The 26,442-nt window shown below is 41.5% G+C and overlaps 1 protein-coding gene across 1 annotated transcript in view; it reads right to left on the minus strand.

Annotated features, from left to right (window-relative positions):
- The window catches only part of ADAMTS12 (ADAM metallopeptidase with thrombospondin type 1 motif 12), a 307,828-nt gene that overhangs the window by 45,984 nt on the left and 235,402 nt on the right, over window positions 1-26,442 (minus strand). Inside the window, exon 17 of the mRNA XM_074952423.1 lies at window positions 9,779-9,905. Coding sequence (XP_074808524.1) covers window positions 9,779-9,905 — 127 coding nt within the window. The remainder of the gene's footprint in view (window positions 1-9,778; window positions 9,906-26,442) is intronic.

The raw sequence follows: 26,442 nt of genomic DNA on the forward strand, positions 1-26,442 counted from the left end.
TCCAATGAAGTTAATACATTTGGAGTTACACTGATTTAATCATGAATTTGACCTATTACTTGTTAAACTGACAGTACTACACAAGAAATGCTAAGAAAGAAATAAGGGCTTATTATCCTAGCATTTCCTGGTTTATCGTCTACCTGATTTTAAGACATGAGCAGGTATATTTAAGGACTAATACAATTCCAAAATCTGTAGGATTCATTGGTCTGTAGGTTTGTGAGGAATTATGCAGGCTTTGGTGGTGATACAGGTGTGCAATACTGCCTACATTTCAAAATAGCCATGTCCTGAGTCCCCAAAATAGCCAAGACAGACTCAACAAGGAGGGTTAAGCTCTGGCTACCAATGTGGGAGCTCTCATTGACCCTCTGGGCAAAATGTAAAAGGTTCCAAACTCATGGATGCAACTCCATTGGCTTCAGTGGATGAGCACATGCTTATACAAGGTCTAAATTTTCAGTAAGAGTGCATTATAGCCTGAAAGAAACATGCCTAGCTCATAAGAGATGGAATCTAAATGTACACTGAAATCTTTGAGAACAGCAACTGAGAGTGAATCACTAAGTACCAACATTAATTATTTGGGACAGAATTCAGCGAGTACCAAAATAATGCCATTTCCCACATAGTGTGTAGTGAGGAGGTGTGGCCTCCCTCAGAGAGTAACAGAGAGGGACCACAACATGCCCCCTGGTGAGCTGAACCAGGAAAGCCACGTCCACCCCGCCGGAAGCGGAAAGATGGGACAGGAAGGGGAAGTACAGAAGGCGGGCCCTACAGCTCAGTTGTGGTGGAGCCACCACAAGAGACGACGCATCCCGCTTGCTGCAGGAGCCTGCAGAGGTGCTACCGGGGCTGCCTTCTGAGGACTAGCTGGATCTCCCTGAGATGACAGATGCAGGTACACCAGAGGGGGACAGTAGGAAGCAGCCCAGGGAAGCCAGGTAACAGTCTGGTTGGGAGCTGGCCTGCTACAAGATCAGCTTGTTGCAGGCGGATCCCCGCCTCCCCCTCCTTAGGCCTGGAGACCTGCGCTCCTCAGGCAACCCTACCTGAGTCCCATAGACTCTCTTGGTGCTCACCCTTACCCGAGCCTCTAGACTTTATGGGGCTCACTCCTACTGGGGCTCATAGACAGCATCGTTGCTCTGCCCTGATTGCAGGCCAGAGCCCACTCATTGCTTTGCTGCCCTGCCCTGACTGGGCCTGGGGGCTCATAGACTGCCGTACTGTTCTGCCCAGCCAGAGGACCAGAGCACTAGATGAAGCTAATTCCCCACTTTGAGCACCTGTACAGGTACGCAACAGCAATGAGGTGTGGCCTCCCTCAGAGACTGAAAGAGAGGGACGACCACCCAGCCTACAACTGAAAAAGCAAAACTACTCAAATGAAGTTTAAAAGTACTTTAAACAAGATCATTAGGTGTACCTGAATAACTCTCTGTGGTTTAAGAAAAAGTTCCCACAATTCCACTTTTAATCTTGTTTTTAAACAAAAACAAAACAAAATAAAACCAAGCACCTCTACTCAAAAAAACCTTGGCTGCTTCATATGGACACAGAATTAATATTTTGAATTCTAGTATACGATATGAAACAGAACCAATGTCTACTATACTAATTTAATTACTGTGTTCTACCTTTGATATTTTCTGTACACACTGCTGACTGTATTAAATGTCATTCTGAAAGCACTTCAATTCACTCTGACTGAACATCTGACTTATTCAATTACCTGATCAGGAGATTTCAGCTGTGTCACCAAAAAGCGATAATGTGCCTCTCTGCTGTCACTTCTTACCATTTCCTCTGTTAGTCACAGGACAAATATTTGTATCAGTTCATTACCTCTGGGAAGCTAGCTATTACTTTTTACATCACTGTGGGCACAATATTGCTTAATACAAAAGCAGATTAAAGGTAAAATAAATACTCCCATGTTAATAAATACATAATAAATTATTATGGTGTCAGGTTTCATTCTTTTTCTGCCATGCATCCTATTCTGCAATACATCATTCTTTGCATTTCTTACCTCCCCCATCCTAATCTTTTTCTCTAATTTGGCTCTTCAGTTTCCACTCCCATCCTCTATCCCGATAGTTTCACTCAACTGCAAAAGGGCTGTCACTGATATGGGGTGGCTGACAGCTATTTATTTATAATCATACAATTAAAAAAAAGACTCTGAGCCATCAAGCTGTGCACACTTCTAATTTATGTAACCATCTGTTCTCATCACTGGTCCTCCTATGTTCCCTTTCCCATTCCCATCAATTGTTTGGTGCATTTTCTCTTAAATTAGATAGTAAGGCTTTGGGGCAGGAACTCTTTTCCTACATGTTTGTACAGTACACTGGGACCCCAATCCTGACTGAGGCCTCTGGATCTTACCACTTCTGTGCTCCTGCATCTTGTCTCTAGGAGCTTCATTTCCCCTCCATGCAGGTACAAACAGCAAAGTGAAATTGACAAGTTGTTGAGAAGACACTGCCAAATCTTCTCAGTGGAGCACAGCAGTAAAGTAAAGAAAAATACTGAATCAATTCACTTTGTACGATGCTCTCACTTCCCAGATCTTCTTTCCAGCTCTTTTTTGTAACCTCTACTGTTCTGTAAGGCCCTGACCCAGCTAGGCACTTCAGCACCTGTGCAACTGCAAGTATGTGAACAGTCCTATTTACTTTAATGGAACATCTTGAATGCTTCACGTTACTTATGTGAAGTGCTGAGTGCCCTTCATTCCCACAGACCTCAGCAGTATTCAGCACCTTGAGGGAGCGCTTAGCAGCTTGCAGGATGAAGCCCTAAATTCTTAGTCTCCATCTTTCTCTTCTCACATACACACATTCTATTGCTGATACTTTTTCTTTACTGGGTGGCTCTTGCCACCACATGTTATCAGCTTTCAATATAAAGCAAAAACCGTCACCCATATTCCATAAACTGATACATTGTCAAAGGACATAGCTAGACGTGGACTAGTAACATGTAAGTAATAAGGTGTTACACATAAAAAGCTAGGTTAAAAGAACATTATGGTTGCAAAGTCAAGCACTCCAGTTAGGAAATGTCAGAATGAAGGCTGCTGGGGCATCCTCAGTTTGGCTCCCTTGTACATATGCAGGACAACATAGTCATTAATTACATCGAGTCATACAGTCAGAGTTCAAGGACAGAAGGGACCACTAGATCAGCTAGTCTGACATCCTGTATATCACAGGCCACCAACACCACCCAGCACCCACACACTAAACCCAACAATGGAAATTAGACCAAAGTATTACAGCCCACAGAGGACTAGACTATTATGTACCACGGGGAGAGAATAGGAGGCACCAAGGTGCATCAGTGTCTGAGGCCGGAAATGATTAAATGAGATATACCCAGATAATCCTGGCAAGTGACCAACAGCTGCAGAGGAAGGTGAAACCGCTTCCCAAAGTCACTGCCAGTCTGATCACGGGGGGAAATTGCTTCCTGACTCCACATATGATGATCAATTAGACCCCGAGCATGTGAGCAAAACCAGCCAGCAAGCAACTGAAAGAGAAAACTCTCGGTGTCACTCAGAGACCTGGCCCACCCTGACCAGTGTCCCATCTCCACCACTGGCCATCCCAGATACTTTAGAGGAAGGAAATAAAAAAACCCAGAATACACTGGTGGTGGTGAGGAATCGCTTTCTGACCCCTAGAGGTGGCTGACTGAAACCTTGAAGGATGAGCTTTCAGGAACATAAAACATAAATCAGAAGGAAGCCCCAGGGCTGCTGAGCTCTGACCCCCACCATCACAAGCAACCTCATCACACAATAGCACTCATGAATTTGTCCAGCTCTCTCCTAAAACTAATTAAGTTGTTGTTTGATTTTATACTATTTTTCCTGTGCATTGGTTTAAATGACTTTCCTGCCATCACATAGGAACTCTGTGGCAGCAGCATGGATAGAATCCAGCTCTCCAGCGCATCAACCAACTGCCTTGGTCTTGAGACCCACCCTTTCTTTTCCTGCAATCCCCTGCCTCATTCACTACACACCTTCCAAATTTTGCAAGAAATGAGACCGGGGTCCTACCAACAACAGCCTCACTCACTACACGACCCTGATCCAGTTCCATCCAGTGCACTGAATGAGGCAGGGGTCCTGTGGAATAATAGTATTGGGCCTGTGTCTAATGTATCATAATGCATATGCACAAGAGGGCCGAATTAAGGTTGCACAGGCAATTTTCTGCTTCCACAAACTGAGTAATGATGGCCATGTTAAAACACTACACTGGAACGTGACAATCTGAGTTCTATTCTTGTGTGACCCTGAGAAATCACTTAATTTCTCTGTGCCTCATTCCTCACCCCCAAAAAAATATTGAAAATAATAATGCTTCCTTTTTTCAGCATTTGACTGTCTCATGTGTTTAGATTGTAAGCACGTTGAGGGAGGGATTGTCTCTGATGGTGTCATGGATAGCACACTAGACTAGAGTGCAGGAGGTCTGGGTTCAATTCACATTGACATTGGATAAGTCACTTCCCTCCCTGTGCCTCAGGGATACTGCCCTCCTTTGTAAAGCATTTTGAGATCTACTGATGAAAAGGCATAGGTATTACTATTACCATGTTTTTGTACAGCACCCAGGACAATAGGGCCCCAATCTTGGCTGGGACCTCTAGGGATTATTGTAATCCAAATCATAACAATACTCTCTGTCCTTTACAGTTGCTGGAATTTACTAAGCAAACTGTTAGCGGTGGTTAAAAAAGTTTTTCTCCTAAAAGCAGCAGCAAGCTTCCTTGAGAATGTCAGAACACCTCTGAGATGGCAGGAAATTGAAGACTTCAAATTATCTATTTATGGGCATTCAGTCTGAGCAGGTATTCATGTCAAAAAAGGGCCAGGGGAAATTTTTTTTAGACGGAAGGAAAAAAATTTCTGTTCACTTGGTATCATAGAATCATAGAATATCAAGATTGGAAGGGACCTCAGGAGGTCATCTAGTCCAACCCCCTGCTCAAAGCAGGACCAATCCCCAACTAAATCATCCCAGCCAGGGCTTTGTCAAGCCTGACCTTAAAAACTTCAAGGAAAGGAGATTCCACCACCTCCCTAGGTAACGCATTCCAGTGCTTCACCACTAGTGAAGTGTAAAAGGTACAGAAGAGAAGTTGTCAAGGTTCCTCCCCCACTCTGAACTCTAGGGTACAGATGTGGGGACCTGCATGAAAAACCTCCTAAGCTTATCTTTACCAGCTTAGGTCAAAACTTCCCCAAGGTACAAAATATTCCACCCTTTTGTCCTTGGATTGGCCGCTACCACCACCAAACAAATACTGGTTACTGGGGAAGAGCTGTTTGGACACGTCTTTCCCCCCAAAATACTTCCCAAAACCTCGCACCCCACTTCCTGGACAAGGTTTGGTAAAAAGCCTCACCAATTTGCCTAGGTGACTACAGACCCAGACCCTTGGATCTTAAGAACGATGAACAATCCTCCCAACACTTGCACCCCCCCTTTCCAGGGAAATGTTGGATAAAAAGCCTCACCAATTTGCATAGGTGACCACAGACCCAAACCCTTGGATCTGAGAACAATGAAAAAGCATTCAGTTTTCTTACAAAAAGACTTTTAATAGAAATAGAAGTAAATAGAAATAAAAAAAAAATCCCCCCTGTAAAATCAGGATGGTAAATACCTTACAGGGTAATTAGATTCAAAACATAGAGAACCCCTCTAGGCAAAAACCTTAAGTTACAAAAAAGATACACAGACAGAAATAGTTATTCTATTCAGCACAATTCTTTTCTCAGCCATTTAAAGAAATCATAATCTAACACGTACCTAGCTAGATTACTTACTAAAAGTTCTAAGGCTTCATTCCTGGTCTATCCCCGGCAAAGACAGAATAGAGACAGACACACAGACCCTTTGTTTCTCTCCCTCCTCCCAGCTTTTGAAAGAATCTTGTCTCCTCATTGGTCATTTTGGTCAGGTGCCAGCGAGGTTACCTTTAGCTTCTTAACCCTTTACAGGTGAGAGGAGATTTCCTCTGGCCAGGAGGGATTTTAAAGGGGTTTACCCTTCCCTTTATATTTATGACAGAAGTAAGTAAAGAAAATACATTGTTCTTTCCTTTCAGGACAATACAATGAATTTTATACTGAGTATCTATAAAGATAAACACCTGCTTACCAACCAAGCAATATAATTGTAAGTTACATTGGTTCATACCAGTATCTTTCTGTGCTGATGCCTGTCAATATCACTCTAGTTAATGGCGCTGTCATATCTGCATTTCCATCAAATGTTACCTCCCCATTGTAGGAGTCAACCATTTCTGTTCGACTCTGAGTTGACACTTTACATATTTGTGTGCAATAAAATATTTTAGAAATGTCTTATGTAGCTCCAGATTATTTAACTAGAGAATGGGCAAACGAGTTTTATCACATGCTCCCAGTCACCTAAGCAACATGAATGTTTGGACTCTGACTTCTCAGAAACTTGTGAGTTAACCAGTTTCCAACTTCCTGGAGCCTATTAGCGGAGAAGGTGGAAGTCAAGACATGACCCTGAGCGACTTGCAGCCATGCTGGTGATTATGTACATTTTATCAAAGGTAAGCTGCACAGCAATAGAATGGAATGTCTTCCAGTTCCTGTATGATTCAGTTTGAATTCATAGTCTGATGGCTAATCTTGTGCTCACGTGTTTTCAGTCCATGGGATCCAATAGATGGTAAGGAAGTTATCTAAAAAAACTTCCTCATGACTGCTTTAGATAATATATTTCCATCGAGAAATTGATCTGCATGTTGGAAGGTGGATGACCAGCTAATAAGAGCATTGCCTTTGATGGTAACTTAGTTTCGGGGGCCAGGAAACCGAGGGGTATGGTTACATAGCCAACCAAAGGTCCATCCATGACTGCATTGTGTTTGACCCTCCAAATCCCTTCTCAGTTCTTAACAAGCATTGAGTAGAGTCAGGCCTGTATCCCTAGAATCTCTGACAGATTCAGCAAGTGAATACTTCCCTGTGCACCCTATTTTCAAGGGCAGAAATACCATCTCCCTCTGTCATTCTGATTTTCTTCAAAACAAAGAAACTGCTTTACTTTCCTACTTTGAACTGCTATCGTGCCTGCCATTGGCGGATCCAGAAGAACTGCATCACGCCACTGAAGATGCCATCCATCGCCTGGCTAAATGACTATGCACATGCTAAACAAATAAATACTTTGCAGAGAGGAATCTTAGCTATCCTTCTGGATTGTAGATGACACAGCTGTAGGGGCCTAGCTGTGGGTTTCAAAGCTTTAGAAAATAATTGCAATAGCTCACTATGAGTTCATGGCTAGTGTGTGTGCGCGCATGTGCATGCATCACTGGCCATTGTGGAATGAAATGTTAGCACTAACTCAGTCTGTGATCATATTGCCTTGTAGTGACCAGTCTATAAAGAGGATATATTGCTATAAGGCTTGATAGGGAACAGCAATCCCCCATTAGCTCAAGTAGCAGAGCCCTGTGTTTTTAGAACAGGGGCTCCTAAATTCCATGTTTCATGTGGTGTGTGTGTGCTTTAAATGCAGCTACAGATTTATTATTCCGTTTCTTACTTATTCTTTTTTAATTACCAGAAATCATGGCTACTCTATGATTTTGAGCTGATTTTCCAGCAGCTCCTGTACATCACAGGCAACTAATTATCACGACTAAGAAGAGATAAATAAACAACCAAACCCCTATCACTATGTTTTATGACTCTCCTGCATTTTACTTTATCAATATTTTACTATTATCACTATTACTCTATAAAGGACATTTACCAAAGGAGACAGAAAGAACTGTAAATGGTTTTAGAATAGTCAATCAGACTGGGATTAAGCTAGATCATCGCTTCAGCAGTGTGCAAAAAACTAGGCACAACAAGGCATGTTTCACATAATTCTATAATCACTAAGAGATGATTTACAGCAATTTAATTTCCACAGCAGGTTCTGACTGCTATTGAAGAGAAACAGTGATTTCCAAATGTAAGCAGCAGAAGCTAGATAATATGGTATTTAAGGATCTTTTAACTTCTGAATAACCCAGTCATTTCTCTTTGGGACTTTGGAATAAAGAGCTTAATTTATATTTTTTATAAATATAAATGCTCCTGTGTGTTCAGTTTAGCCTCAGCTATTATGGAAGCCATTAGTTAATAAGATTGATTCTACTGTCAATTGACTTCCTTGGCAATTTGCACAGATTTACAACCAAGCTGCGTGCTTTATACTTTTAAAATGATTTACATAGGCTGTAACAGCATTCCTAGATATTTCCCCAAAGAGACATCATACATAACTGTGAACTGCAGGAACAAGTAATAAAACTATTAATCCCCCTAACATCTGTACATTATTTACTATATAAAAGCAGCAATATCCATCATGCAATTCAGTGCTGACAAATGCAAAGTTATACATAGCGGAAGGAATAATTTTGACTACTCCAGCCATGGCTTGGGTTCTAAATTTACTGGAACCACTAAAGAAAAAGCCTTAAGAATCATTACAGTCAGCTCAATGAAAACATTTGCTTAGTGACAGACCGTTGTCAAAAATAAATAAATAAAGCAAAAAAATATTTGGGTATGTAAACAGTGAGATAGAAAACAGTACTAAAAATTATGCATTACATATAAATCAATAGTCTGCTCTCACCTAGAATACTGTATTCAATTCTGGTTGCCCCATCCCACAAAGAGATGTAGCAGAAAGGGGGGCTGTCCAGAGACAGACAACAACAACGCTGAGTAAGAATTAACATAATGCAGTAGGGACATGGGAAACTTCCATATGAGTAGAGAATGAAAAGATCAGGACTGTTTAGTTTAGAGAGAGTAGACATATAAGTAGGGACATGATAAGGATATTAAACAATAAATGGTACAGAGGAGGTAAACTGGGCGTTCCCATTTACCCTCGCTCATAATACCAGAACAAGGGAACATTCAATATAACTGAAAAGCAGAAGATTTAAAACTGTTGAAAAGAAATACTTGTTTCAAACACACAGTGAGAAATTAATCTTCATCACAAGATATCAAGACTAAGATTCACAAAATTTTTTAAATGGTTAGATATTTATAAGTGTAACGTGTACATCAGTGGTCCCCAAATGTTTTCTGTTGCACCCCCCTCCACCCGTAATGGAACCTGTCCGCACTCCCCTGGGATCCATGGTTGGAGTCTGGGGCCAGGAGCCACAGTTGGGGCTGGGGACTGCAGTCTGAGCTGCCACTGGGGCCACAAGTGGAGCAGCAGCTGGGGCCGGGGTGGAGCTGGGGGCAGAGCTGGGCTTGGTGGCGCTCCCTTCCTGCCCCTGTGGGGGCTAGCCTGGACCCCACTACACTCCCCCCAAATGTTCTTCCCTGCCCCTCCAGGGGGGCATGCCCCACAGTTTGGGAACCACTGGTATACATCCACAGCTTTATTAGATAGGATAAAATATTTGAGATATACACATAATCATGCTTCATTTCATATCGATTAACTGATAGTAAGAAACTTCTCTTAAGGGCAAATAATTCTGAAATTGTCCTTTACAGGGTTTCTTTCACTCTCCCCTAAAACACCTGGTAGTGGCCACTATTGGAGACCACTGCTCTGAACTGTTGTTGCAATTCCTGTGTTCTTTGCCTCCCCTGAATACTATGTTTGAATTAGAATACAACACACTGAATAGTGCTCCTGTACAGTATCCTAGTATTCACAGCGTTTGTTACCTGGGTGGACAATCCTTTTCATTGCATTTCTTTTGTCGTCCGTTTGGCTGAATTTCTGGGTCACAGAAGGAGTTTTTGATCACACTTCCCCCCCTTTTCACACATTGGGCTGTCTGTCGCTGAACACCTGTGAGAATAATAATTTCTCCGTGCATATTAAATCCTTACACCTTTGTGTTCAATTCCAAATGGACACTGATCAGGTTGGCGTACCAGGCCCACCCCACTTCGTGGCAGAGTCTGTGGTTTTCAAAACAAAAAGGAAATGGCAGTAGAGGTTGTTTGAAAAGCAACACTTGTGCTGTATTAGTTTTGTTTTCAAAAGGAGAGGACTATTCCCTCCTAATTTAATATTCTTGGTCACATTAGAAGCATAAAAAGGATATAGCAGCACTTGAAGTATCTTAGCCAATACACAACGGGCCACATCTCAGAAAGTTGGAAAAAATATTTCTGTCCTTTTAAAAAAAAAAAGAGATACAGCTAAAACAGATCCCAAAGAGATACAGCTAAAACAGATACCAAAGGCTCAAACGCCCACTGGGAAGATAAACACGGTCATTGCTTAGATTGTGTGCTCTGCATTTGTTACTTGCACTCCATTCCTCTGTACTGGAATAAAGGATTGTTAGGATATAGATATTCAGGCCTGTCTGTAAAGACCTATACTCTAAGAATTTAGGTGTATTCTTATCACTTGGCTAGTTATAGAGGTATAAAAGAAAGAATCAAAATCACTGTCTGCCAGTGTAAGGGCCTTCTCCTACTGTGACAGTCTGAGGCCCTGTTCTTAGGCTAAGGCCTTTGGCTAAGCAACAGAGGCAGCCATAAGCTGGGAAGCGACCGGTCACATCCTCACATTCCAAACTAGTCACATTGAAAGAACGTGCTATTGGGCTGTTAGGAATACAATCCTGTCCTGATAGTGCCTATCACCTCCAGAGAAAGGGATGTGCCTAGAAAATGTAAAAGGAAACTTAGTTTGATAGCATCCTGTCTGGCAAGAACTCACTTATCAATAGCTGGGATGTGAAATTCTCACTTCTGTATTGTTTTGTCATTATAGTTCCCATTTTGCTATTTGGCTGTATAATCTCTGTCTGGTTCTGTGATTGTACTTGTCTGCTGTATAATTAATTTTGCTGGGTGTAAACTAATTAAGGTGGTGGGATATAATTGGTTACATAATCATGTTACAATATGTTAGGATTGGTTAGTTGAATTTCAGGAAAATGATTGGTTAAGGTATAGCAAAGCAGAACTCAAGTTTTACTATATAGCTTGCAGTCAATCAGGAAGTGGGTGGGTGTGGGGGGAGAAATGGGAACAGGGAATGGGGGTGGGGAAATTGGAATCATGTTTGGCTAAGGGCAGGAATGGGAACAGGGACACAGGTGTAAGGCTCTGTGGTGTCAGAGCTGGGAAGGGGGACACTAAGGAAGGAAACTGGAATCATGCTTGCTGGAAGTTCACACCAATAAACATGGAATTGTTTGCACCTTTGGACTTTGGGTATTGTTACCAGGGAAGTAAGTGGGTGAAGGAATAAGCCCCCGAACAAGGATGAACAAACACAAGATACCCTCTCTCCACTGGCCCACAGAGGAAATGCAGTGTTATTGTAGTGGTGTCAGTCCTAGGATAGCAGAGAAATACTGGATTAATGGCTTATTACAACAAGCTATAACCCACTAACAACTCCCTCTCAGCTGCTTCCCCGCCACTTCCTTTCACCCCCAATGGGCATGTCTACACTATATTATTACAGGGGTTCATGTTCACCCCTCCTTCTGTCGCTGATGCGCATCCTCACCAGGAGCACTTGCACTCACTTAAGAGGGGTAGTGTGGGGGCTGAAAGCCCAAGTTTCTCAGCTCGGTGCTGAGATCCCAGCTGCAGCCAGGCTGCCGACGGCTCTCAGCTCCCTGCGGAGCTCCCAGCTGGAGCCAGGCTGCTGCCTGGGCTCTCAGCTCCACACTCTGCATGGAGCTTGCTCCATGGGGAGTGAGAACCTGGGTGGCAGCCAGGCTCCAGCTGGGAGCTCCATGCGGAGCAGGGAGCTGAGAGCCTTGGCTGAAGCCAGGCTCCAGCTGGGAGCTCAGAGGGGAGCCCACAGCCCAGGCCCTCAATGCTGGGCAGTGAGGCTCCAGCTGTCAGCACTACTGGGACTCACAGCTGGAACACCCTTCCCCCCACTTTCAAAAAAGAGATCCTATCAGCAGTGAAATCGTCAGCCATGCTGACAGCCAACAGGCTATGTAAGAAATGCAGTGTCTATACAGACACTGCGTCATCTGACCTTCATCCACTTAAGCCTTATGCATCTTGTCGAGGTGGATTTATTAGGTCGACATAGCGGATGAGTTACAGTGGCAGCAGGAATACTGTAGTGTGTACGCCTACTTACTTTGATGTAAGGTGCCTTACGTCAACTTCACTTTGTAGTGTAGACATGTCTTATGACTGGAGGGGTCTGAATGGGCCACTTCACCTTGAATGGACCCTTGGAATGTGTGTTAACTACTTATGCTAAACAATCTGTTCCACTTTGTATTTAGCTGTGACACTGCATACTTTTCCCATACCTGAAGAAAAACTCTGTGAAAGCTTGTTTCTTTCACCAACAGAAGTTGGTCCAATACAAGAAATTACCTCACCCACCTTGCCCCCCAGAGGAAATGAAAGTTTTGTGGCATGGGGATGAACTGCATAGACCCACTGGTATAAATGCCTACATGGGGATTAGAGAGATAAGGCGAGTGAGATAATTATCTTTCACTGGACCAACTTCTGTTGGTCAGAGAGAGAAGCATTCAAGCTACACAGAGCTCTTCTTCAGGTTCAGGAAAGGTACTGAGGGCAGGCCTACATTTAAATGCTGCAGCGGCTGCTACCTATGCCTCTGGGAGGGCTTCTCTCATCAGTGCAGGTACTCCACCTCCGTGAGAGGCAATAGCTATGTTGAAGAGAGAAGCCCTCCTGTTGACACAGAGCTGTCTACACCAGGGGTTAGGTTGGTTTAACTACGTCACTCAGGGCTGAGTAATGTAGTTATATCAGTTTAAGTTTCAAGTGCAGACCTGGCCTAAGGTTGCCACACCGGAATACCAGGTTGAACAGATAGTTTAAGCATAAGCAGTTAGCATGCATTTTAAAAGCGACCCGTTAACACCCCTAAAGTCATAGAACGAAAAGGAGTTAGGGGGCTACAGATTGCTGTAATAAGCCATAAATCTAGTGTCTTTATTAAGACCTGATTTTTAGTGTCTAGCAAAGTTATGAATTTAAGCTTCTAAGCTCATCTTTTGAAAGTGTTGAGCAGGTTTACTTTGAGGATCATAGAATCATAGAATATCAGGGTTGGAAGGGACCTCAGGAGGTCATCTAATCCAACTCCCTGCTCAAAGCAGGACCAATCCCCAACTAAATCATCCCAGCCAGGGCTTTGTCAAGCCTGACCTTAAAAACTTCTAAGGAAGGAGATTCCACCACCTCCCTAGGTAACGCATTCCAGTGTTTCACCACCCTCCTAGTGAAAAAGTTTTTCCTAATATCCAACCTAAACCTCCCCCACTGCAACTTGAGACCATTACTCCTTGTTCTGTCATCAGCTACCACTGAGAACAGTCTGGAGCCATCCTCTTTGGAACCCCCTTTCTGGTAGTTGAAAGCAGCTATCAAATCCCCCCTCATTCTTCTCTTCCGCAGACTAAACAATCCCAGTTCCCTCAGCCTCTCCTCATAACTCATGTGTTCCACACCCCTAATCATTTTCGTTGCTCTCCGCTGGACTCTTTCCAATTTTTCTACATCCTTCTTGTAGTGTGGGGCCCAAAACTGGACACAGTACTCCAGATGAGGCCTCACCAATGTCCAACAGAGGGGAACAATCACGTCCCTCGATCTGCAGGCAATGCCCCTACATATACATCCCAAAATGCCATTGGCCTTCTTGGCAACAAGGGCACACTGCTGACTCATATCCAGCTTCTCGTCCACTGTAACCCCTAGGTCCTTTTCTGCAGAACTGCTGCCGAGCCATTCGGTCCCTAGTCTGTAGCGGTGCATGGGATTCTTCCATCCTAAGTGCAGGACTCTGCACTTGTCCTTGTTGAACGTCATCAGATTTCTTTTGGCCCAATCCTCTAATTTGTCTAGGGCCCTCTGTATCCTATCCCTACCCTCCAGCATATCTACCTCTCCTCCCAGTTTAGTGTCATGAGGATGAGGACTGATAGGTCAGATATAGAGTGATCGCTTTGTGTTCACCCACAGGTGATATGGTGTTTTTGTCTTTTTTCATTTTCATGTGTGAAAGAGCGTACTGATTATCTGGTTTCACCCACATAGTTGTTACTGGGGCTTTTAGTGCACTGGATGAGGTACATCACATGTTGTGATAGGCACACATAGGACCCATGGATCTTGAAAGGTTAGTAGTGGGGGGTGTTGATCATGGTAGTAGTAGAGATACATCTGCAGGTTTTGCATCTGTTGATGTGGCAGGGTCGAGTGCCACTTTGAGTTGGTGTGTTCTGGTTTGTGGGGAGCTTGCTTCTGATGATGAGCTTGGAGAGATTGGGGGGTTGCTTGACGGCCAGAAGAGGGTGTTCAGGAAAGATTTCTTTCAGGATGGAGTCCCCATCGAGTATGAGTTGTAGCTGTTTGACGATACCCCATCTGGGTTCCAGTGTGGGGTGGTAGGTGACAACTATGCATGTGAAGTCACAGGGGGTTTTATTTCTAAAAGCAGATTCTCTTACGGTATTTGGATGGCCCATTTCATGATGTGATCTACTTCTCTGGTGGAGTGTCCGTTTAGTGAAGGTAGTTTTGAGTGTGTTAAGGTGTATATCTCAGATTTTCTCCTCGGTGTATATTCTGCAACATCTGAGTGCCTGGCTGTAGATAACAGATTTCTTGGTGTGTTTGGGTGGTTACTGGATCTATGAAGGTCGGTGTTGTGATCCATGGGATTCTTGTATATAGTTGTCTGTAGGTTTCATTGTTGAAGCCGACGGTCATTTCCATGAAGTTGATGCTAGTGTGGGAGTGTTCCAGACAGAGTTTTATGGACAGATATTGGTTGTTCAAGTTGTGGTGGAAATCTATGAGGAAGATTAAGTCATCTGTCCAGAGGATGAAAATATCATACATGTATCTCAGGTATATCATTGGTTTCGCATTTGTCCAGAAATTCTTCTTCAAGTTGGCCCATGAAGAGGTTGGCATATTGGGGAGCCATCCTAATACTCATGGCTATTCCCATGGTTTGGGCAAGATGTTTGTTGTTGAATGTAAAATTGTTATGGGTGAGGATAAAATGGATGAGTTTGATGATGTCTTTGGGGTGGATATCTGAGGTCATCCATTTTCTTGTAAATATTTGAAGCAGGCAGCTATGCCATCATTGTGAGGCATGTTGGTGTATAGGGAAGTGACATCCATGGTAAGGATGGAGTTCTGAGGCAGGCTGTTAATGTTGTGGAGTTTGTGGAAGAAGTCGGTTGTGCACTGGAGGAAGCTGGCCCTTTGTATGGTGAGCGGTTTGAGGATGGTTTCTATGAGGCCTGATATTCTTCAGTAAGAGTGCTATGGCCAGATATTATGGGTCTTCCTAGGTTCCCTTGTTTGTGGATTTATAGCTTATTCCAACAATTTGTACCACGCTAACCCCTCTTTTTGTCGTATGGCAACAAACTGAGCGTTTCACCTTGAATGGTCCCTTAGAATATGTGCTAACAACTTATGCTAAACTGGACTTACACTATAGCTTAGGCTATGGCTATACTACTACTTATGTCAGCATAAGTTATATCGCTCAGTGGTGTGAATTTGCCACTCCTCTGAGCGATGTAAGTTACACTGACCTAAGTGCCGGTGTGGACAGCACTATGTCAGCTTTCAAGCTTTACACAAAGCTTTTCTTCAGGTCTGGGAAGAGTGCTACTCAGAGTAGTGTCTCACTTTGTGTACATTTCCCAGACCAGCAGAAGAGCTCTGGGTAGCTCAAAAGCTTGTCTCTCTCACCAGCAAAAGTTGGTCCAATAAAAGATATTACCTCACCCACAGGTATGCTAAATGAAGAGAGCAATTAAGCCCCTTTATGTAGTGAAGTAGCTGGAAACAACAGAAACTGCTGCTGAAGGCAAAGCACTGGATGTCAATGCCTGCTAAACTAGGTGCATCGAAGAGTTTCCTGATTGCAAAAATCTGGGTTAGGGAATTGGTTGACAAGCTGTATGAGTGTGAGAGGCAGAGAGCCAGAGAGGCAAAAGTGAGCAGTCAGCGAAAGATGCAAGGATGAGCATGGCCTTCAGAGGGAGCAGAGAGCCAGAGTTCCTTGGATCATAAATGAGAGGGGAGGCAGACTTGAAAATTGTGAGCAAAGAAACTATCTACTGTAATGTGTTTCTATTGTATTCAGGAAAACACAATTTTGTGTAAACAAATAGGATTGCTAAATTCTTGGGCCAAAAGGGCAATAATATTGTATCACTGTGATTTTTATCCTACCCCTGTATAGACTGTTGAAGGGGTCAAAACAGAATATGCTACTCTGGGGTCAGGGATAACTGTTGTATTTTAGATAAAGAGGTGTCAAGTTTGCACAGATTCTTTAGCAGGTTTCAAGAAAATTAATTTAAATAGAAATCTATTAATAACACATAATAAACAACCCATAAGCTTTGGGAAACAGATGAGTTTTTCCTAATATTTCACACTTTTCCCAATATAACCATTGCACATAGAAACACAATTTAAATATTTGTTTCCTACTATTTCACATAAGAATGCTAGTTATTTTTTTCATGGAATATCAGAGCCCTCCCATTTCACTTATCCATGAAGTTACGCAAAAGGGCTTAAAAAGATGGACATAGAGAAGATAGGATGCAACTGGAAAATCCAAAGAAGGAAATTAAAGTAGTTTTTTGACGGTGGCAATGGTAGCAGTAGATTGGAGGAGGGTTGATCATTGCTGAAAAATGCCAAGAGAATTTAACAGAAAATGATACACTTTCTAGCAGTATTTGTGTCATGTTATAGTATTTAATGGATAGTAATAGTATAATTTAATAGTAATTATTTTTATACAATTCTATAGGATGGTTAAATAAGGCCTACGGCAACACTATTAAATTCCATTTTTTTTAGATAAGTTTCTATAGAACACTCTTGGTTTCCTCCCTAATCTGTTCTATGCAACTTTTCCATTATGATGTTTGTTTTTTGCTTTGGAAATCTAATCTGAGAGTTTGGCAAATGTCACTGCCAGTTGTAAAATGAGGGACGTTATCAGAAATGCTTCTCTGCTCCTTTTCAAACTCAGACATGAATTATTCCCCTATGATGAATTATTTAGCATAGTTTCAGCTGCTGTAATGCATTACAAAGCAGAAGTCTGGTGATAAGGTAGCCTCTTCAAACATGTACAGAAGCCTTGTTTACAGTGTGTGTGCTCTTATCCCTGCCCTGACCACTGACATCCGTAAGCTCATCTATTTGAGTCTGGTCAGTTATTTCAAGATGTAATCACACAAATACCATTCTTAATAGGGGCCTTAAGTGGATTCACTTTATTTGCAGAATCTCAGAAAGTTCTGGGATTGTTCAGAAATTAAAGGTGGATAGGTCCCTAATTTTTCCATTATGGATGTGCATAACTCAATTCAAAGCCAGAGGTACAGAGTAACGTGCACATCAAGGTGCAAATAGATTCAATGAAACAGTCTTTAAAAAAAACAAACAAATATTGTCATATTTGGCAACTATAAATATCCAATGTTCTGTATGAAGCAAGTCAGAAATATCTCACACTGGCCCTGACCTATTCCACAATTAAGCACATTCGTAATTTAAAACACAAGCCCCACTGAAGTCACACATAATAAACATACTTAAATGCTTCTTTCAACAGAGGCCTCTAACCTCTATGGGTGCAATCAAGACCACCTCTATATGGTGGTCCTGATTGCACCCAGCTATTTCTCCCTGATCACAGTGTTGTAGCCCTGCTCCTTGTCAGCAACAATTTGATGTGGCACTGGTGGACACCCATGTAGCTGCCGGGCTGTGTGTGTGTGTGACAGCAGTCCATGGGGTGAGATCCCTACTGCAGAGACCTTGCTCTATGTTCAGAAGCTAGAGCATGTGTGGGAGTGTCTCCAGGAAAGAGACCTTTCTGCTGGTGAAGCAGCCTCCCTCCTACACCTGTCCTCTCAAGGCTGGTCCCACTGAGTGATCACTTAAGCCAGGTCTACACTAGGAAATTAGTTTGCTATAACTATGTTGCTCAGGGGTGTGAAAAATCCACACCTAAGAGAGACACAGTTAAACCGACCTAATCCCTTGTGTAGACAGCACTAAGTCAATGGGAGAATTCCCCCATTGACATAGCTACTGCTTCTTGGGGATGTGGGTTATCTATGCCATCAAAGAAGCCCTCCCATCAGCATAGGCAGAATCTTCACTGAAGCTCTACAGAAGTATATCTGCAGCATTTTAAGCATAGACTTGCTGTCAGCTGCTTGAAAATCATTCACTTTCTCATTCTCCCAATCCTTCCATGCCTGACAGTCTCTCTCAAATACACAAAACCATTATATACAGAAGTGGCTGAGCTCGCACTTCCAGTGCGATTGAGCTTTTTTGCATGCAAATACATTCATAGGGGCATGAATACCCAACATTTGTGCAAACAGAACGTGTCTGCACCAATGTTCACGAAAAAACAAACAAACAGTATCAACATGGTCAGGTCAAATAGTGATTTTTCCACAATTTCCCCTGCTCTTTGCCTATCTCAGATGAACCGTGAGCTGGAAGGACTATTTTTGATGGCAGAGTCCAGTTCACCTTCCATGTCCATTCAATTCTTGATTCCTCTGGTAAATTTACCAACAAAAATGCCAGTTAGAACTTAGTTGGGTTGAGCTTTTTCGGCTATTGACTCAGAGGCTGAACACTTCCGTTGACAGTATCATCAAAACTAAAAACTGAAAATGTAGATAAGAAGGGTCAGTGTTGGAAAAAATCAGACGTACGAAGTGTGTGTGTGTGTAAAAGTATGTGTGTGATTGTGTCTCTTTGCAACAGACATGAAATTGATTGTGTGCATGAGTGCACGCGCGCACACACACGCGGTGTTTTACCTTGCCCTTTGAATGCACAAATAATCATATTAATTGTATGCACAAATTATATACACAATTATGAAGGCAACCATATGTCCCTAACTTTTTGAAAATCAGCATCTAAATCCAGACAGAAAACACAGTGACCACTAGTTTGTAAAATTAATACCACAACTTTTGGATTAAACTAGTACATATGGAATTAAATTTGCCATGCTGAAGCTGAAAAGGGATTTCGTGGGTATACACTAATTAGTCCCAATAGGAATCTTGTGGCGAAATCCTTTTATAAGCTTTGAAAATTTACCACTTGCTTGCTAATTCTACAGAGAGATCAACTTTTGCATTCTGCTTAATGCCATCTTTCAACCAAGAGGCTGTCCTCTATTAGACAGATTATGTTCAATGCCACTTTAATCTAATTCTGAGAAACAAGATTATGGCCTTTAGAAAGGACTGAATGTATTTGCAATTTTTTTTATCAACAATTATTTAAAGAAAAGAAAAAGCAAAGTAAAGGTTTATGCATCTTTACATCTCAGAAGTACAAGTAAACCTTCATTTTAAACACAATGTTTTATCCCATCTCACACTCAAGGGGATGAACCCTGCATGGAAGTCTCTCAAATGGCATCAAGTGTTGTAGCCCCAGAATTTGACAGTACTGCAGTCAGCCATCTTGTGTGTTCAGCCTTGCCAGTGTATGGGGAGATTTTGGCAAACCAGTAAAGGCCTGGAACCACTACTGCTTATTGCTAATGGTAGCCAAGTCAGCAGGCCGTACTGAACCACTATTGCTTGTTGCTAAAAGAAGCCAAGTCAGCAGGCTATAAATTGGTCATGCAGTGGCCTTAGCATAACCAAGGCAGGAGGGGAGGGGGTTTTGGGTGCCACAGACAGGACAGCTTGACCCTGTGACCTTCCTGCTAAGAATGTTGAAATTGCTGATATATGTGTTTTAGAAAAACAGGAAGTCTGTCTATATGTGCCCCCGGGAATGTTTGTCAGGGCCCCAAGGCATGGAGACTCTGAAAAAAAGCAAAACAAAACCCATATCTGGTTAAATTGATGATCAGAAGGAAATCTCTTGCTTGATCTTTAAAAACTGCTTGCTTAGCAAGTTTTCTTTAAGGGATATGTCATTGTATTACTAATGTATAAATAAGGGGGAAAAGTTTGAGGTAGTGGGACTTCTGAGAAGGGGCTCTTCAAGGACGCTCCCTCTGGACGCATCTTGGGGTCTCCACCGGCAGACGGAAGGTTGGCCAGCTGAAGCCTGTCATGGTGCCACTCAAAGGTCACACTCAGCTTCAGTAATTATCAAGTGTTGGGGGTATTTTACTAACCTGTTGTGGACGTGTGTAAGTGTTTGAGACTAAGTAAAGTTTAGCTTTAAGTGAAAGCACTCTTGTGTTGTCCTGTTTATGCCAGCCATCTATTGGTCAGACGGCTGTGTCTCCCTTGATTTATTTCCTGACACCACCTCGCACAGAGTAAAAGTTACCAAGAGCTTTGGGTTTAAAGAAACCCAGGTAACATTAGCTGAAAATCAAAGATCACGTAGGTAGGAATAATCCATGCAGCTGCATATTTGCAGATCTACTAATCAGAATAGGAGGTTGGGCCAGGGAGTTAATGTTCCACAAAAATAGAAAGAATGTTTAGACAGCCAACCTTGGTTTTAGGTGCCTCTGACATGTAAGTTTTATTGTTGTTATGACTAGAAATGCTTTGCTAAGAAGAAGGAAGAAGAAGCAGCAGCAGCAGCAGCAGAAGAAATTGATATTGGCTGTTGCTAGGCAAATTGATAGCCTATTAGAGGCTATCATCAATTATGGGCTTTGTCCAAATAAAATTTATAAAAAATTTAGTTTAAAGATGTGCTTTAAAGCAGTCTGAGGAAGCTTGTCTTTGAGCAAGGATCTGACATGTAAAATTCCCCATCAGCTGGATGGAAGGAAGGCCCCCGGAAGCCCCGATGGTAATCACTCAAAAACATTTCAGATTTTGGTAAATATAAATGTTTTGAATGCTCTGAACCTATTGCTGTGGCGTGCGTGCGTGCGTGCGTGCGTGTGAGAGAGTGCGTAAGACCTAGTGAAAAAACAGTTTTAGGTAAAAGCACTCTGGTTTGTATCAATCATATATCAGACAGAGTAACTTTGTCCCTATTGATTTATTCTTGACACCTCCTGGAGAGAAACAGTAAAGTTATCACTGCTTTGGGTTCTGAAAACCCTGGTAAAAGATTTGATGAGCCAGCCAGGAGTGATAGGGAGGAAGGGGATGATTGGTACAAATGGTTTGCTGTGCTGTGCAAGAGGAGAGGACTGTGGGGCAGAGTAGCCACCTGGAATTTCCCTGTGTTGTGGTCTGTGAGTCAATTTATGGATACATTCCATTACTGGGGCTCAGGGCTCAGGCTGATAGCCTGATCGACTGAGAAAATATGTCAGAAGGAAAGGAAAAATCTGGGAAAAAAGCACAGTTGAAAATGATTTTGGAAAACAGCCTGACTGATTTGTAAGGAGCATGGTAATGGTTTTTGGAAGCCTGGACGCTTTACCAGCCCTGGGGAGTTCCTGCAGCTCTGTAAGCAGATGGTAGCGATGGTAGTAAATAAAGAGATAGATGAGTTAAAGGCAAAAAAAAAAAATCCAATCTAAAGGCAGCATCAAATACCCTCCGCACCACCAGCTTGATTCAGGCCTCACAGATAGCGGCACTGCAGAAGGAGGGGTGTGACAGTGAGCGAGAAAGTAACAAGCTGGAGCAGGAGGTATTTGGATTGAAACAGCAGACAGTGGAGATGGAAAGAACTGTTAGAGCCTTACTGAAGGATTCCCAGGATAAGAACCAGGCAGACCATGGGGACTGTAAAACATTATTTGACCTATATGGATGCATCAAACCTTTACTATGCTTTTTCTTGCACATCATGCTTTAAATAATTGTTGATAAAAAATTGCAAATACAATCAATCCTTCCTAAAGGCTGTAGTCATGTTTCTCAGAAAGCCTTCTAGAGTTTTTGTACCATAACATAAGAGGAAGTGCCAATTATTTATTTTTCTTTTATATTATATAATTATATATTTATATAATATATGCACATATTATTTATAATATCATTAATTAAAATAATTATAAATTATATAACTATAAATATCATAATAAATTAGTCTACTTTTATATAATTATATTATATATAAGTATATATAGTATATATTTACATAATTTTTATATTATTTATTTAATTTATATGGGGGTGGGGGAAGTCAATTTCAGGGTATAGCTCTTATCTCTCAGGTTCTGTTGTTGCAGTCTAATCTGATCCAGTTTCCTTTTTTAGACTAACCAAGATAAATCCATACAAAGGAGAGAAGAAAAATAACTAGAACAATACATGAAAATGCAGTTTCTGTTACTAGTTTGTAGTTTTGTTGCTGGAAGCCCACAGCATATGACTTCTTTAGCCATTTATGAACCCCCAGCTCCACTTCCTTGGCTCCAGAAAATATCTGGCTGGATTGCTGTGATTTTCCTCTAACCGGGCTGTAGGAGGCAGAACAGATTAAGGCCACTTGATGTTGATCGATTGTGATAACGATTATTATTATGAGTCTGATCCAACGCCCACTGAAGTCAATTGGAGTCTTCCCACTAACTTTAGATGGGCCTTGCATGAGGCCCTGAGTTACCAATTGCTCCCAGGAAAGAAAAATTCATAAGTGGTGGCAAACTTATCCCACTGGATAGGCCAATCAGATAATTTGATAGTGCCTATATAAATAATTGGCACTTCCTCTTATTTTATGGAATAACTAATCCTTCATGAAAGGAAACTATGACCACAAAATCCACCACATTTTAGTCAAAACAAACCTAACTCCCATCATTTCTTTGACTCCATTTTGGACACCACTTGTAACTTGTTACAAACACCACTTGTTATATAATATGTTTATTAGTATACGACAATCTTTTAGTCAACTTTAACCCACTGCACCTTAGCAACACCTGTTTCAAAAATACCAAGATGGCTTGGATGTAGCACAACATCTCTGTTCTTGTCAAGGACATTCAATTCTGAGTCTAAAATACTGCGCACTGTGCTAAAAATAATCATGGGTCTAAACCAAGAAACTAGTTTTATGGACGCTCAGAGACTTGTGGTATTTAACACAGTTTGGAAATAGTATTTCATACTGGCCTATCGAATCCACTGACGGAAGAAAAAAAAGTGTCACATTAGCTTAGTGTGTAATAGGTCAATTCTTTTTGGTCTAGAAGGTCAACAATTAATGTAATTCCTATTCCTCATTATAGGTAATACGTGTTTAGAGTAACAATTTCCAGTTTTCTACACTGAGAGAGCGCTGGCATTTCCCAAACACACCAACAATGGTGCTGCCATCTAATTCTAGAAAACAACATCACAATCCGCCCTACGTAAGGGGGCAGAGCAGAGAAGTGCCATCACGGGAGCAGAGGAGGGTTGGAATGGTGATTCACATTTTCTCCTTGCTACAGAGGTGTGGTAGCGGGAACAACTGGCATAGATAAGCAGCAGTTTACTTCCCGCTTTGTGCCAAGGCTCTACTGCCTCTGGCTGCCCACCTGCATATGGCAAAATTAGTGGACCTGCTCACGTTTCTTTCCCCACAGATCATGACCTACGATGACTCACCCCCTATGTTAGGATATAGATATTCAGGCCTGTCTGTAAAGGCCTATACTCTAATTTAGGTGTATTCTTATCACTTAGCTAGTTATAGAGGTATAAAAGAAAGAATCAAAATCACTGTCTGCCAGTGTAAGGGCCTTCTCCTACTGTGACAGTCTGAGTCCCTGTTCTTAGGCTGAGGCCTTTGGCTAAGCAGCAGAGGCAGCCATAAGCTGGGAAGCGACCGGTCACATCCTCACATTCCAAACTAGTCACACTGAAAGAAGGTACTATTGGGCTGTTAGGAATACAATCCTGTCCTGATAATGCCTATCGCCTCCAGAGAAAGGGAAGTGCCTAGAAAACGTAAAAGGAAGTTTAGTTTGATAGCTTTCTGTTCGGTAAGAACTCACTTATCAATAGACACAGCTGGGAAACCCTTATGTCTTTATACATATAGTTGTGAAATTCTCTCTTCTGTACTGTTTTGTCATTATAGTTCCCGCTTTGCTATTGTTTATTTGCATGGTCTCTGTCTGGTTCTGGCATTGTTTCTGTCTGCTGTATAATTAATTTTGCTGGGTGTAAACTAATTAAGGTGGTGGGATATAATTGGTTAAATAATCATGTTACAATGTGTTAGGATTGGTTAGTTACATTTCAGGGAAATGATTGGTTAAGGTATAGCTAAGCAGAACTCAAGTTTTACTACATAGTCTGCAGTCAGTCATGAAGTAAGGGGGTGGGAGGAATGGGAATATGGAATGGGGGTGGGGAATTGGAATCATGTTTTGCTAAGGGGGGGAATGGGAACAGGGACACAGGTAAAGCTCTGTGGTGTCAGAGCTGGGAAGGGGGACGCTAAGGAAGGAAACTGGAATCATGCTTGCTGGAAGTTCACCCCAATAAACATTGAATTGTTTGCACCTTTGGACTTTGGGTATTGTTGCTCTCTGTTCATGCGAGAAGGACCAGGGAAGTAAGTGGGTGAAGGAATAAGCCCCCTAACACCCTAACTGCCCTGAGGAACCATATAGTGGCAGAACTCACCCTATATTTCAGTTTCCACCTTTGCAGAGAACTAGAAGTGAACTCTAGTCGTTGAAAAAAGACAAATAGTAAGTGGGGATTAGAAATCAACAAACAAAAGTAGCCTGGAGTCATCTATTTCAGTGATCCAGCCTGTAGTCCAAAAAGCAGAGTCAAAGAGCACAGGTGTTATCCAACCAGCTTTTCAGAAGGTGTTTCCCAGGATTATAATTTTTTTGCAGGAAACACTTAAGAAAAAACAATTCTGCTAATGTTAAAGAAAACAAATCAAGCAGTTCAATAAAACATTAATCTCATTTCATTGTCATGCCATTCATTAAATTAATCAAACATCAAACATTATCAGCACTTACATACTATGGTGATTGATGGGGGTTATACAAGCATACTGCATAACATTTAATCCAAGGGATTTAATTGTTTCAGATAACCCCTCAAATTTAATTATTTTTTTTCTGCTAACAGGAAAAGAATACTGTGATTTATTGATTGACAATACACCAGTGTTCTGAGAAAAGTAGGAGCACATAATTAGCATGGAAAAAAAAATCACATTGACCCCAGGCATTAATTACCTAAAATGAAAGTTGTAACAAGCCAGTTCTTCAAACTATGGAAAACAAATAACCATAGTTGTTTTCTTCATAGGGAAGATTTAAACACTAGTACTAATGTTTGTCTTTGCTGCCTTAATACATTTGACTTCACTCTAAATTTGTTACAAGGTTTTTTGTTTGTTCATTTAATACCAAAATCTCACGGAATGAAATTAAAGTAACCAATAATTACCTCCCAGCACTTAAAAAAACATAAAAATTAGAAATGGAAAAGGCCAATATCCTCTTAGCAATCCCCTTGCAGGTGCAAGTTTGTTCCCCCACTACTTAATGTAGTCTAGTTATTGATGACTCAGGCTATGGGATTCCTACCACATCGCTCAGACTTTTCTGCTATCTAATAGATCTTATTGAAATCAACAAATCCAGATACAAACTTCTTTAAAGACCATTACAAATCTACTGAAAAATCAACTGACTTTTTACCATTCATAACATTCTTCTCCAAAAATGTATTTTGTGTTTCAAAGAAAAGACTTGAAGCCTCTGTTTTGTAGAACCCCCCTGGGATCTTCACTATTTTATGCTCAGTTTCACTTATCACTGCCTTCAGTTCATTAATCTGTTTAAGATGATATTCCTTACGCTTTACTTTTATTATCAAAGAAATTTCTGCATCTCCTTATGTTTCTTATTCTACTTTCTACACCAAACAATTTTTTGTCTGATTTACAATTCTATACAGAACTAAAATAACACTGTGATTTTTTAAAGTCACGATAATGTAGAAAGAATTAAACAGATACAAGTTCTACAGAATGATTTCACATTAGCTGATTACTAAGAAATGTTTGGGAAAACACTGATTCCTATTAGTGCAGTACAAAATTGAAGTAAAAATGTAAAAGTAAAAATGTATTAAAAAAACCAATCGGTTCTGGTAATACAAAAAAAACTGTATACCTTTAATAGACTCCGTTGGTGGTATACAGGATCACTACAAGTGCTAGCGATTGCTTCAGTGGAAAACACTGTAAAAATGCATTTTCAGCTTGGTTTGTAGAAAAGGATGAAATTCAGACTAGATGTTATAAAAACCCATTTGCTGCCCCCTAAGCAATTTTAACAGATTTTAAGGCCACAATGCACCATTGTCATTATCTAGCCTGACCTCCTATATCATGGAGACTAAAGAACCTCACCTCAATTTTGCTCTTCGATAATTAGAATGCTGTTAGGATAACATCCTTGGAAT

The sequence above is a fragment of the Natator depressus genome, chromosome 5 (assembly GCF_965152275.1).
Source record: "Natator depressus isolate rNatDep1 chromosome 5, rNatDep2.hap1, whole genome shotgun sequence".
Lineage (NCBI taxonomy): Eukaryota > Metazoa > Chordata > Testudines > Cheloniidae > Natator > Natator depressus.